Source organism: Vombatus ursinus, unplaced genomic scaffold (genome assembly GCF_900497805.2).
Source record: "Vombatus ursinus unplaced genomic scaffold, bare-nosed wombat genome assembly UNPS02000580.1, whole genome shotgun sequence".
NCBI lineage: Eukaryota > Metazoa > Chordata > Mammalia > Diprotodontia > Vombatidae > Vombatus > Vombatus ursinus.
The window spans coordinates 12,866,424-12,881,371 of record NW_020940358.1 but is presented as its reverse complement, the minus strand read 5'-3'; the positions used below and the strand labels follow the sequence as shown (position 1 = coordinate 12,881,371).

The window sequence follows — 14,948 nt, the reverse complement described above, 5'->3', positions numbered from 1 at the left end:
CACAGCTGGCAAGTGTCAGGCCAGATTTGAACTCTGGTCTTAAGCATTTTATCTTCTGCACCATCTAGCTTCCTCCTGGGCAGAACTAGGAGTAATGTAATGATGATTATAGCTAACAATTATATAGTGCTTATTATGTGCCAGACGCTGTGCTTATCACTTTATAATTATTATCTCGTTTAGTCCTTACAACAACCCTGGGAGGTTGGTGCTATTATTATCCCCATTTTACAGATGAGGAAATTGAGGCAAACAGAAGTTAAATGACTTGCCCAGGGTCACATGTCTTAGGCTGGGTTTGAATTCGGGTCTTTCTGACTCCAGGCCTAGCATCCTATCTTTTGCACCACTTAGCTGCCTTCAAGGCTGAACTAGGAGTAATTCATGGAAGTGCAGAGAGGCAGATTCATACTGAATGCAAAGAAAAACTGCCTAAGAATTAGAGCTGTCTCTCATTAAGATTGAGTTGTCTCAGGAGGTGGTGAGTTCCCATCCCTTGAGGTCATCAGCTGGGATCCGTTGATCCTTGTCAGGGATGTAGTAGTGGTTCCTTCTCAGGTATGAGTTGGACTAAATAGCCTCTGAATTTTTTGCTACCTCTTGAGATTTGGTAATGCTAATTCTCCTCAGTGCCTTGTCATCTTTATTTGTTCATCTTCATGATGTCTCACAACATTGCCTACCTCCTCCACTACCACCCACCACCATCTCTCTCCCACAGGAAACCAGGGAAATTGTTCTGGGAAGTTTGGATTCAAAGGGCCTCGCCTCGAGGCCACGGGTTCCCCACCCCTGCTCCAGTCCTTCTCTGGAAATTACTTAGTATTTCTTTTCAATTTATTGCTCTATGTACATTTTTTCCTCTCCCTTCCCCTCCTCCCACTTTACCCCCCAAGAGAATGTAATGTCCTTAGGATAAGGGCTCTTTGTTTTGTTTTGTTTTATCTTGGTATTCCTATAGCTTAGCACCTGCCACTTCATTCTATAATTCCCCAGACAGCCTGAAAAATGTATGTAAAGATTAAGCCTGGTTCACAGTCATAGGCTACTGTATTAAAAATATTTTGTGTTCTTCAGAAGAATTCTGTGGGCCAGGAGTTCTTAACCTTTTTGTGTGTATCGTGGACCCATCTTAGGATATAAATAGATAGATAGATAGATGTGTGTATGTATATGTATACATATATGTATGTATATATACATGTATATTAAAAAATTCACAATTGAAGGAAATGCTAAGTTTTAGTTAGAAGTTAGTGAAAAAAAGAAAAAAATAGTTTCCCAGTCCAAGTGTGTAGACCCTTTAAAATCTATCCGTGGACCCTGTGGGGGTTCATAAGCCCCCAAACCCTACTTCCCTTTAAAACACAGGAGGCAGCATGGTACAGTAGAGAAAATATTGGCCTTGGAAGCAGGCCTCTGGCCTGCTTGGAATTGCCTCTGGCAATTAGGATTTGTATGAGTTTGGGCAAGTCACTCAACTTCTCAGGATGTCGTTTTCCTAAAATGGGGGTGGGTTAGGTGGAGCAGGGTAGACTAGCTGCTTCTTGAGGTTTTCACTGACAATGTTTTTAGAAAAATCTTCATCTTTCTTTCATATCAATTCATATCAGTTCTGGAACTGCTCCTATTTTATCTCTAAATTTATTTCCCCCTCCTTTTAAAATAAAACAACTCACCCAAACTCAGTTTTCAAGGAAGGGAAATTCTGAGGGTGCAATGGTGATCTGAGCTTTAAGTGTTTCACACTCCCATTTGTTGGAAGGAACAGCCAAGTTTATCCATTCATTCAACAAACATTTATCAAGCATCCTTTCCTTCAGTTTAAACATTTATCAAGCAGCTCTTAATTGTGGACTTTATGAAGAGAGTGTATGAGTCTGTCATAACTGAGAGGGACCTTAAGATGGCATGTCAGTGCTGGAAGGGACCCTTTGAACTTAAAATGTTAACAGCTGGGAAGATTGGAACATAGAGTGTTAGGATTGTAAAGGATCTTAGAAATTAGAGTGTAGACTATTAGACAAGGTCCAGCTTGGGAAATGACTCCTACAGGGTTGCACAGGTGGACAGTATAAAAACTGAGCTATTGTACATTAATCTTAAGGGGTGTATGTGTGTGTGTGTGTGTGTGTGTGTGTCTTTTTTCCCAAATAAACTGTGTTCCTTGAGAGAAGGAGTACCACTGTCTGGCTCATCTTTGTATGCCTATAGGACATAGCACAGTACTGGGCACACAGTCAGTGCTCCACAAATACTTACTGAATGATGTGGAGTAGAGGATAGTCAGATTCTAAGTGGATGGAAAGACAGTGAGTGGTTTTGGAGTTCATTGGAAAGAGTTTTCACCAATGGGTTGAGGCTTTTTTGGAGGAGGTTGGACTTGAGCTGGACCTTGAAGGATGAGTAGGATATGGAGAGATACAGAGGGGAGAAGGGCCTGCCATACAAAGGGAGCAGCATGAGTAAAAGTACAGAGATGGAAATGGGCTTAGTTTGTTAGGGTAGGAGACATTGATGGAAAGAGCCCTGAATGAGGAGTTTAGATCCCAGGGTTCTTGTCCTAGCTGTGCTATAGATGAGTTGTGAAAATAAAGAATAGTGTAGTAGAAGAAGCACTAGGTCAGGAGTCTGGAAATTTGAGTTCAAGTTACAGATTTGTCTTATATCCTTGGGGCAAGTAACTTCCTCTCTATGGGCTTTAGTTTCCTAAGTTATAAAATGAGGGGGTTGGATTAGCTGGTTTCTAAGGTCCTTTCCCCTTCTAACATGCAGTGGATTCTGTGAACTGGTTCATCTCTAAGGTACATTTCAGCACTGAAATTCAATGATTTTATATTTCACTGTCAACTCAGGTGTCTGTAATTGTTGCCTGCAGATCACTCCAATTCCTGGGATGTGCCAGAGGATGTGAGATGGAGGTGCCCCCAGCCAGCTGTTCCACTACACCAGCCACAAATCAGCCAGTACAGACCTTGTGCCTCCAGGCTTCCCATAGCAAGCAGACACCACCACATCTCACTGGCCCTGTCATCTTGCAGCCCGAACAAAGTCTGCCTCCGACTGTGTATGTGAAGGCCCTTACCATACCACTGTACCACCCAGTCCAGTCTGGATGCTTCCAGCCAAGTCACTCGCTGGTAGCCAGTGGTGGCAGCTTCAGCCTGGAGAGCAGCAGCCTCCCCTTCATTTTGAGCCCATTGCTACACTCAGAGAGGACAGAAGCATCTCAGCCACGAAAGCCCCAGAGTCAAACATTGACTGTGAACATTGTGGGTGCTCTACCTGTCCTGCCCCCTGCTGCCTCCTGCTCGGGCATAACCTTGGGAAGCCCAGGGAAGTCCCGAAATGCAGGGAAGTATCTGTGCCGACATTGTGGACGGGACTGTCTGAAGCCCAGTGTACTCGAGAAACACATCCGCTCCCACACAGGAGAGAGGCCTTTCCCTTGTACCACTTGTGGCATTGCCTTCAAGACCCAGAGCAATCTGTACAAGCATAGACGGACTCAGACACACATTAACAATAGTCGACTGTCATCAGAGTCTGACAGCAGCAGCCTCCTGGAAGATGGTGACAGGCTGGGAGAAACCCTCCCACAGCCCTCCAGAACAGAGCAGACTGGTGAGGAAAAAGAAGATGTGGGAGAGGAAGATGGGACTTTGGAAATCACTGCCTTTCCCCATACCCAGGGAAGTGGGCAGATGGGGCCCTCAGCTTTGAAGTCTTTTCCATTCAAAAGCCTGGAGATGAAACCTGAGATTCCTCCAGGTCGTGGGTCCACTCTTGGGGCCTCAGACAAGGAGGTCCCATTGGAACCTCCACACAGGGCTTCCCCAGGGCTTTTGCCAGCAGGCGTGCCCCAGAGATGGAAGATGCAGGAACAGCGATCTCCAACAGCCAGTAAGCACAGCCAGCTGCAAAGACAGCAAGCAACCTACTCTGAGAAGCATTGGGACTTGAAGGTGTCTGAAGGCAAGCTGAAGAAATGTGAGAGCACAGACTCAGGCTACCTCTCCCGGTCTGACAGTGTGGAGCAGCAGGTGCTGTCTGCTAGTCCCCTGCACAGCCTGTCTGAACACAGTGTGGAGTCAGAGAATGACACTTCTCCTGGGCTCCCAAAAGGAGTGGCATCAGCTGGTGCCAAAGTCCATCTTGGGGAAAGAGCAAGCACCCTGATGCTGGAGAAAAAGAAGCTAGAGGAACACATTTCCAAACTCATCTCCCACAACAAGGCTGTGGTGGACGACACCCACCTGGACAACGTCAGGCCCAGGAAGACCATCCTCTCAAAGCAGGGAAGCATCGATCTCCCTATGCCTTATACTTACAAGGACTCCTTCCATTTTGACATCAGATCCCTCAATACCACCCGGAAGAAGAATATTACATTATGCTCTGTCAAATCCACCTACACTCCCCTTGAAAAATCCAAGCCTCTCTTCTTCCACTCAGTCCCTACTCAGTTTTCCACCACCGTGGATTGTGTGCCTGTCACAAGGAGCAATTCCTTGCCATTTGTTGAAGGCAGCAGAACCTTCCAGGAGAGGTTGGAGAACCCTTGGACATCTTGTCTCTCAAAGCAGCCCCCAAGTCCTGGCTCCTCGCGTCATGTGCATGGTGACAGTTCTGGTGCTGTACCCAGGTCTGTAGATTGTCCCAGCAGTCACCCTCGGGCCCTGGTCAGACAAGTTGCTGTGGAGGATCTGCCCCTGGGTCATCCCACTGATCACCAGATGCCAACAGAAGACCACAATGGTGGGAAAAAACCGAGTGGGGAGGAGACCTCTGTGAGATGCAAGGTGGCAGGAAAGAAATTCAATAAAAAAAAACTGAAGATGTTCTCCCAGGAGAAGTGGCAAATGTATGGGGATGAAACATTTAAGAAAATATACCAGAAAATGAAAACCAGTCAAAGTATCAAGAAGCCAAGGGAAACAAGGCTGTGTGACATGAGAAACTTGGGCTGTGACACAAAGGAGGCTGAGGGTGGAGAGGGCGTGGCAGGGCCCAGAGATACCAGGGCTGCTACATGTGGCGGTGTTATTTTGAGCCCCCAGGTCATGTCTCCATTAGGGGCAAAAGTTACAGAGCCTGACCCTATGGGACATCAGCAAGCCCAGGCAGTTTCATTGTCTGAGAATCTGAGTAGTTTTGCAGAACACAAGGAAACATCTCAGCCAATAAGAATCAGTGCCCATCCTAGAGTGAATAGAGCTGGGTCGTCCCCCACCCTTAGCTGTAACATTCCCTCCAATATGGTTAATCACATAGGTGACCAGAACCGTTTGACAGCTCCAGATGGCAGGCAGGCAGTGCTAAGGGAAGCCTCTGCACCATCCCCCCATGCCCTCAGTGCTGAGAATAGGACGTCTTTCACTCCCATTTCACAGGATTCTTCCACCTTTATCCCAGATCAGGAAGCCGTTCCTCCCAGTGATGGGGAAGACAAGGAAAGGCATCAGTGGGCCCAGGTGGTTCTGAGGATGCACAGCTGTAGCCCTGGCAAAACCTTGCCAGAGTCAGAAAAGCTCCCATCTGAAAGAAAAAAACTGAAGGTGGAGGAACTCAGTAGTAAAAAGAATTGCGTCTTGGAATTGGGAGGGGAGAGGAGTAAAGTGCTAGATTGCTCCTCCCCTGCTACCTCCTCAGAATCCAGGACAGATAAAGCCCAGGAGGGAGAGAGTGGCTCAGACACCAGACCAAGTGGATGCAGCAGGAACACTGAAGGTATTTCAGAGAGAGAGGAAGGCAGTGAGGGTGGTGGTACAGGAGAGGCCATGCCATCTGTCTCAGATGCAGAGAAGGTGTCGTTGGCATCATTTTCTGCTATTCTGGAGCTTGGATTGACAAACAGAAAATACTCCAAACATTCTTCTTTTTGCAGCTCTGTAGCTGTAGGACCCAGGAAGGGTCCTGAGCCCCCAGAAGGAAGTCATTTCTCTTCTTTAATTACAGCTGCAAGTGCAACTTCTGGGCTGACCATTCCTCAGAAAGAAAATGCATTTTCTCCAAAGTATATCCTCCAGTTACCTCAGGAAGAGACTCGAACAGAATTATTAGTTACCATGGGCAAGGAGCAGGAAAACATGTCCCTCAGAGGCAGCAAAAAGGCAAATGAGATTGAGTCTCTGGCTGAGCCTTTCTCTCTCCCCCAGGCAGAATGTTCACCAGGTGGGGTGGGGTTGCAGGTTAATAGAGTGACATCCACTATGGGGTTGGCATCTTGTTTGTCTCCCAGACCGGCCCACTCCACCAACATCCTTGCTGAGCTAGCCAGTGGCAGTGAGAGTCCCAAACACACACAGCCAAGAGATGTGGCAGCAGAGACTGGAAACGCAGCAGTTGGTAAGGCACAAGCAGTGGAGGAGAGAACAGACAGAGTCACATGCTGCTCCAAACAGGTCCCTGAGAAGAAGGTTTCTTTTGCCTCCGTGTACACAAGTAGCTTTCTCATAGCGACTGATATTAAAAGTGAGGGTCAGCTCTTCCGCCACCTGCATTCAGGGAGTACCACTTTACTGGTGACATCCACATCTGGAAAAAGAGTGTCTTCTTGGGATACTTCTGAACAGCTGCTTCAGGGCTGGGAGTTGTGTGAGGCTTCCTCAAGTGGCCAGGAGCATCCTCCGGAAGGTTTGGAGGGCTCTCCCAGGTCACTGGAGAATACCAGCATATGCCACTCATTTGAAAGCTTTTACTGCCATGCTCTTCCTGCTCAGCACCAAGACTCCCCTGCCTGGCCCCAAATCAGCCTGACTTCACACTCAGGGTACCCTCGGAGCTCGGGGGCCAGGGGCTCCTTCCCCTCCCTAAGTGCCGAGCCTCGTCTTACATGGTGTTGCCTTAGCAGGAGCCTCCCTCTGCCAGCAGAGCAGAAGGAGAAAGCTCACTCGGTGTATTCTTCCTTGCACATCTGTGACAATAACTCTGGGGAAGAAGGCGCAAGTTCCAGGAGGGACTTTTCCTTTCTCGATGTGAAGAACATGACCCAGGCAGCCACCTACGGACTGACAAGTGGAAGCCTGGAAACACTGGTATCTTCACTGTCACGGGGGCAGCAGAAACAAAAGGTAACTATCTGGCCATCACCCCGTTCATAGAACATCAGAGCCTGAAGAGACCTTAGAGGGCATCTAGTCCAACCCTCTCATCTTATAAATAGGAAAACTAGGCCTCAGATTGGGGAAGTGACTTGTTCAGAGTCAAAAATTGTGTGGTTGTTGGAGCAGAGATGAGAAATCCAGGCCTCCAGACACCTAGTTGTTTAATTAAATTCAGGAAACCTTTATGAAGGGCCCACGTTGTGCAGAGTTCTCCCCAGAAGCTCTTCTCCAGTGCATCATCATGGCCTGGAGGTGACCTTGGGTTCTTGAAGGCCATATCAGCTAAGTGGAAGTCCTGGAAGGCCTTGCCAAGCTTGTTAGCTGTCTGTGTGTCTGTCCTCTAAAGTCAGGCCTAGCTGGTGACAAGGTATGAATTATTTTGGTCACAGCAATTCTTCACAAGAAGAATTTGGTCACAAAGCAATTCTTATTAAGTTGTGGAGAAGTTGCAGTCTGCATAAAGGGGAGAAAAGGGAAGGGAGGGAACGAGCATTCATTAAGCATATAACAGATGCCAAGTACTGTGCACTTTCAAAGTAAGTCAAAAACCGTACCAGGGAGGTGCCATTATGATTCCCCTCCATTTTACAGTTGAGGAAGTTGAAGTAGACAGAGGCTAAGTGACTTGTTCAGAGTCACACAGCTAGTAAGTGTCAGAGGCTGTAATTGAACCTCGTTACTTCATCATACCAGGCCCTGCACTTTATTCGCTGTACCACCTTGCTGCCTAGTAGGGAGAGTACCCCCATCAGTGAAATGCTGGGTCTACTGAAGAACTGACTGACATATGTGTGGTGTTCTTTGCTGGTTGCTGGGTAGAAAAAGATGACGACCCTTTCCCCCTACACCGATTCATTGCCCTCACAGAGTTCATAGTTTAGAAAGGGGAGGGATAAGTACACAGATAACCATAATGTAAATTATAATGTGGTGAGTGCTTAGGAGAGATTTATAGGATTTTAGATTTCGATCTGAAAAGGACCTTCTAAACCATTTAAACCCCTCATTTTACAGAGGAGGAAACTGAGGCACTGAGCAGTCAAATAACTTGCCCAGGGTCACACAGAACTAGCAGAACTAAGATTCAAACCCAAGTCCTTGGACTCCAAATTCAGTGCCCCTTTTCACTAAACCATGCTGCTTAACATGCTGTTCTTACAATCACATCACCTCTCTGACCAAGGGCATGTTTAGGCACAATTTTTTATATTTATAAATTAGAGACAGGAATAGTGAAGAGGTCCTTGCTCGCTCAAAGACTGTATCAATGAGAGCCATGTTTCCATGTTGGGAAGGGGCAGCAGAATAGGGAGAAGAGACACAGAATGCTCATGTTCTTCTTTGGTGTGCCAGGCCAGTTTGGGTTTTAAGTTAACGTCGTAGAAGGACTTTTTCACATGGGCAGCAGACCTCGTATAGAGAATCTCTACAAGCCAACCTTTTTTTTTACCCAGGCCTCAGTTTCCAGGTTTAGCATAGTTTCTTATAACTGCTATCATGTGGTTTAGGAAGGATTAAGCTAGGTCTAGAACAGGGGTGGGGAACCTGCAGCCTTGAGGCTACATGTGGCCTTCTAGGTTTTTGCGTGTGGCCTTTTGACAGAGTCCAAGTTTTACAGAACAAATCCTGTTATTAAGGGAATTTGTTCTATGAAGTTTGGATTTAGTCAAAGGGCCGAACTTGAGGACATAGAGGGCTACATGTGGCCTTGAGGCTGCAGGTTTTCCACTCCTCCTCTAAGATGTAAGAGTCCAGGGGCAGCTAGGTGGCGCAGTGGATAGAGCACTGGCCCTGAAGTCAGGAGGACTGAGTTCATATCCGGCCTCAGACCAAACACTTGACACTTACTAGCTGTGTGACCCTGGGCAAGTCACTTAACCTCAACTGCCCAAAAAACGAAAAAAGAAAAGAAAAATACAAGAGTCCAGAATTTCTCTATCCTCTCCTCCCCCCACTACTACACACATAACTTTTCCCTTACTCTTTTTTATTTTGACTAGATAGTCAGTGAAGGCTTGATGAGAGAGAGGAATAGGTTGCCAAAAGTTTGAGGAAAGGCCTGGCCTAGTTTCATTATGTCTCTGGTTCATTATCACAGGTTAAATTTCCACTCTAAAGAACCCAGTTTACAATAGTGGTCTAGGCCAGTGGTATCAAACTCAAATAGAAACAGATCCCTGATGTCTGCATATTGCCTTAGAAAACCACAAAGTAACATCATCAGATTGTATTATATTTTATTTTTAAGTTAAACATTTCCCAATTACATTTTAATCTGATCCAGGCCATTCTCAGAATATTACAGGCTGAGAGTTGGACTCTTCTGGTCCACAGGAATTCTATACCAACTAGAGTCATAGTTGCCCATGGAATTCAGGCTATTTTCTGTGTGTGGGTATGCCTTAATTTGTCTAATTGTAAAATGAGTTTGAGCCCATTTATCACTGAAGGGAAAAGAAATGGGATCGGGCTGTGGAGAGCATGTTGACTTAAGCTTCTGATTAAGCTTTTATCACTTGGCTCAGGAGTTCTCCAAGGCTTTGAGCCCTGTGATGACCATACAACTGGTATTTTCAGCTGTCCCGGGCAATAGGTGCAGGGAGAGTATCTGGTGAAAAGGTTTCAGAGCCAGAGAAGAAGAAAGGAGTGCCCTGTAGGAGGGGGAAGGCGCCTACAAATCCTCCTGGTGTGAGCAACAAACAGAAGAGAAGGATCAACCCCAAAAGGTAAGAAAAAAACCTCCTTCCTAATCACCTCCTGTGTCCACATTTCCAGGAAACAAATGCAGCTTTGATGAAGACAACCATAACTAGCAGCAGCTGCAATTAAAAAAAAAAGTTATTTGCATTGTAAAGAAAGAAGTTATTCCTCAAGAGAGCCTCGTGTTTTCATGCTAAATAAAGACTTCACATCTGCCTCTGAAGTCAGATTCTTTTTCCTTCCTAATAGGACCCTAGCCCTAGATTTTTTTTTCTTTCACATTGTATGATACGAAGACCCCCAACTCAGCTAATAGTCAGTAGATAGTAATTGAATTGAGAGTGTGTGCCATTCCATTTAAGTTTAGAAGAGACCATACTCGGTTTAATACTGCTCATGTCACACTCCTGCTGAAAAGTCATTTGTAGCTCTTGATTGCTTATAGGATAAAGTCCAGACACCTTAACCTAGCATTCAAAGCCTTTCACAGTCTGACTCCAACATGCCTTTTGGGTGCTGTCTTCCACTGTTTCCCTATATGAATCCTCTGCTCTGGTCAAAGTGAGCTGCTTGCCTTCCTTGTCAGAACAGCTTTTGGCTACTTTTACTCATGCTGTCCTTTTAAATTTGAATGTTCTTCCTTTCCTCTTTCTCCTCTTTAAGGTTCCTACCTATTCTTCAAAGCCTAGCTCAAATCCCATCTTTTCCATGAAGTGTTCTCTAATCAGCCCAGCCTTCTCTATTGTATTTGCTACATTTTGGTTATATGACTGTTTTCGTCACATTTTTTCCCCTAAATAATTTTAGATTTCTGGAAATCAGAGACCTTGCTTTATTTAATTCAACGAATATATATTAATCACCTACAGTGTGGAGAACAATGAATTAGGATTAGATTTGAGATTTAGAGAAGATACGATCCCTACTCAGAACAGAGTTTAAATAATGGATTTGAAGCATACACAAAGAGCCACTGTACAAAATAATACAGGCTAAGTTTGTTAGATTGGTGCAAGCAAAATTCTAGGTGAGGTCAGAGGTGAAAAAGATCATTACTGGAAAAGGGGGATGCAGTCAGGGAAGGCTTTCTGGAGGAGGTGGGTCTAGAATTGGACTTTAAAGGATGGGTAAAAATTCAACAGAGAGTCAGAACTGAGCATTCCAGGTACAGCAAAAAGTATGAGTAAATAATGGACCATGGTCATACATCTCTTTGAATGCCCCATAGTGCTTAGCACAAGGGTGTGCTGGCAAATGTTTAACAATCAGCTTTCTGAAAATTCAGGAAACACTTTTAATCTGCATTATGAACATTTTTTCCCCATAACTTTCATAAGTCTAGGCAATTAACAAAACAAAACAGTAAATCAAGCCCTGGTTTGTAGTTTGTCATATCTGACATGTAAATGCTCACACCAGAAATTTAACAGTAGACTCTCCTGAGCCAATAAGAGCTGGCTCCAGCACATCCCTGGTTTCACATACAGTAAATAGATGCTCATATATGTTGAATGAATGGTTATCCATGAGAAATTAAGAGCTAGAACTTTTTTTTTTTCCTCAATCAACAACTTAAGTGCTTACCATGTGCCACGCACTGTACTAAATGGAAGAGATATAAAGAAAAGCAAAAACAGTTCAGAATGTAATAGGAGCTTACATTCTAATGGAGTGAGATAATGTATGGATAAATAGGTACCTGTTAGATTTATACAGAGTAAATGAAAGGAAACCTTAGAGGGGACTTTTAGTGGGGCATGGGGTCTTGAGTCTGAGTTTCAACTTTTAGTAAATTATATACTTTATAGGGATAAGGGACTAGACCTGGGATTTCAGTAGTATAGGGAACTTCCTGATAAAGATATTTCCTCTGCTAATGAAATTTTCATCCACTCTGCAACTTAAAGACTTAAGACAGTTTCCTAGGATAGTGAGGGGTTAACTATACTACTTGTGTCATGTAGCCATTATATGACAGTTGTAGGATTTGAATGGTGGTGGTCTTCTTGGATTAGAAGCCAGCTGTCTAGCTAAAATGCCATGCTGCCTATAAATTCTACTTCACAACATTTTATTTGATTGATATATTTTATTTTTCCCCACCAGTCACTTCCTAACAAACACTCCACCCCATAATTTTCCATTGAAAAACAAAACAGGTAAGCAAAACTACCATTTGAATGATAGAAATGATAGTACAAGTTGTTTTCATTTTTACAGTATGTTATATGTTTATACAATGGATGTGTACCTTGATTTTAACAAATTGAACCAAACATTGTCCATTTTATTTGACTTGAGTTCTATTGCTTTTTAGGGTTTTCTTCATTTACATTGTTGTATTCTGTATATTGTGCTTTGGGTTCTGCCTTCTTCATTCTGTTCATATAGGTCTTTGCATATTTCTCTGAAGAATTCATATTCTTTTCTTATGGCACATTAATTCTGTTGCATTCAAAAATATAACTTGTTCAGCCATACTCTAATTGGTGGGCACATAGTTTGTTTCTGCCTTTTTTCTATTCAAAATAATGTTGCTATGAATATTTTAGTACATATAGATCTTTCTTATCCGTCATTGATTTCCTTGGGGGTATAGACCCAGCTTTAGGATTCCTAGATAAAGGGTAGTAATATTTCTTGCATAATTGCAAATTGGTTTCCAGAATGATGGGGTTCAATCACAGAACTTCCATCAGTGAATTCCTATGTCTGACATGCTCTCCCTTTTCACCTCTGTTGGAAACCTTAGCTCCCTTTAAGACTCACCTGAAGTGACACCTCCTAAAGGAAGTCTTTCTTAATTCCCTAATTGCTAGTTCACTCCCCTCTGAAATTATTTTATATATTATCTTATATTTTCTTAGCTGGGTACATCATATTTCTCTCCAGTAGAATATAAACTTCTTGAGTGCAAGAACTATTTTGTTTTTCTCTTATGTCCCCCAGCCTTTAGCCCTATATTTGGCTAGTAGCAGGTGCTTAACAAATGCTGATTGAGTTGCAATGCCTATCTTTCCACAACTCCACCAGCATTGACAATTTGCTTCTTTTCCCATCTTTGCCAATTTGATGGGTGTGTGGTAATGCCTTAGAGTTGCCTTAATTTAAAAATTACTTACTATTAACAATTTTAATTGATTTTCTGCTGCTGTTGGCAGTTTGTATTTCTTCATTTGAAAATTGTTCTTGAAAAAAAAAAGAAAAAAAAAAAGAAAATTGTTCTTATCCTTTTATCATTTGTCTCTTGGGAAATGTGAACCAGAACATTTAAGGCACAAGTCAAGGTAGGGTCTATGGAAAGTGAGAAGTCTAGGCTGTTCTTATTGATCTTAAGGCACTCTCTGTGAGACCATGAGTATTGAGGCAATAAAGTGGATTTATCATTTGTTAAGTGATAAAACTACTTAAAGAAGTTTGATTTTTAACCCTAGTTCTTTAAGCCATTGTAAAAAAATATAAAAAATAGAAAAAGGAACTGAGTCCTAGAGTTAGCTATAAAGAACTTCACAGTACCCAATATGCCCTGGGCCTATTTTAATCCCTTTCTTTCCAAAAGTTTTCAGTGACAGTTATTAAAGACTGGAATATAAATCCATTTTCATCAGTTAGCCAATAAGAAAATCAAATACACTTTACAGAAATTTATTTTGCAAGCTGCACTGGATATATATATTAAGGCAAGAGATATTGAAACAGTTTTGTTAGCATACTTTCTGACTCATGTGCCCTTTTTTAAAATTCTGGCTTATCAGGTACTTTAGTATTTTACAGGAAGTGTAATTTCAATTCAGGATTTCTTTGCACTGGCTCAAGCCCACATAGTCTGGTAAACTCATATGTGAATGAAATTAAGATTTTAGGGCTCATTTCTTAGAACTGTTTGGGGGGAAAGACGTAATAAGGAAAATAAAAACACAAACCTTAACTAAAGTCCTCCTCCAGTGTGCCATCTTGGTATAGAGCTGCTACTGGGTTCTTGAAGGCTAAGTAAGCCAGCAGAGCTTTGCAATGTCCTATGAAGCTGGGAAAACTTTTAAGTAGGGTCCCAGGAATGAGCTATATGTCTGGGCTAAATTTGGCAAGGCTCATCTTCAGAAGTTTGGTCACTGGCTGATCAGTTTCCTGTTGTCATGAAGATGTCCGTGGTGTCCTTCCTGTAATATATGTGTTTACTTGAACAGAATCATAGAATCTTTTAAAGCACCAAAGCCAGTAAATACAGTAATACATATGTCTCTTCCTAGCAGCATGGTGGAATGGAAAGAGCAGTAGACCAATTCAGGAGACCTGGGTTCAAATCCTGACTCTAACACTGACTAGCACTAGTGTGATTGGCAAAATTGATTTTATTTTTCTAAGGTATTTTCTTTAACTGAAAAATGGAAATAGTAATTCTTCCACTACCTATGTCATAGGATTGTTGTGAGGAAAGCACTTTGTAAACCTTAAAGTGCTATAGAAATGTGATTTATTATTAAAGCATACCTGTTTTGAATGGTTACCAAACAAGTCTTTCATCTCGAAGGAAATACTGAACCATGTAAGTGATAAATTTTTAAGTGTGCATATACTTTAAGAAAGGAACACAAGACTTGTTCTGAAGTTCTTTTGACAAGTAGAATAATGACATTTGAAATGCAAAGTTCAATTGAAATTAGAAATGCGTTTTGTAAATAAATAAAACATTCATTCATTGATGGAAAAGATGAAAGAAGATACTTTTGGCAGCTAGGTGATATGGTGCATAAAGTGCTTGACTTGGAATCGGAAAGACCTGAGTTCAAATCCTACCTCAAGACACTTACTAGCCATGTGACCCTGTTTAAGTCACTAAACCTCTCAGCCATAGTTTCCTTACCTGTAAAATGGGGATAATAATGACATCTACCTCACAGGACTGTTTTGAGAGTCAAGTAAAATGATATATTTAAAGTAATTTGCAAATTTTAAGTGCTATGTAAATATTAGCTCTTCATTATTATGGTCCTGTGCAAAATAGATGTGATTCTATTAATAGACAGTGGGATTTGTTTAAAACTCAGTTATGTGTTGGAAGTATGTGACTGTTCACTCCAATTGTTCATGTCCTTTATTCCTGCAGTGGAAATGCCTTCAGGGATAACAGCACAACCTTGGGGA

The 14,948-nt window shown here is 42.8% G+C and overlaps 1 protein-coding gene across 3 annotated transcripts in view; it reads left to right on the top strand.

Annotated features, from left to right (window-relative positions):
* The window catches only part of ZNF831 (zinc finger protein 831), a 102,851-nt gene that overhangs the window by 46,349 nt on the left and 41,554 nt on the right, over positions 1-14,948 (top strand). For all 3 annotated transcript variants that reach the window (XM_027847716.1, XM_027847708.1, XM_027847723.1), the window contains exons 2-3: positions 2,879-7,073; positions 9,684-9,832. In XM_027847716.1, coding sequence (XP_027703517.1) covers positions 2,916-7,073; positions 9,684-9,832 — 4,307 coding nt within the window. In that variant the 5' untranslated portion in view covers positions 2,879-2,915. The remainder of the gene's footprint in view (positions 1-2,878; positions 7,074-9,683; positions 9,833-14,948) is intronic.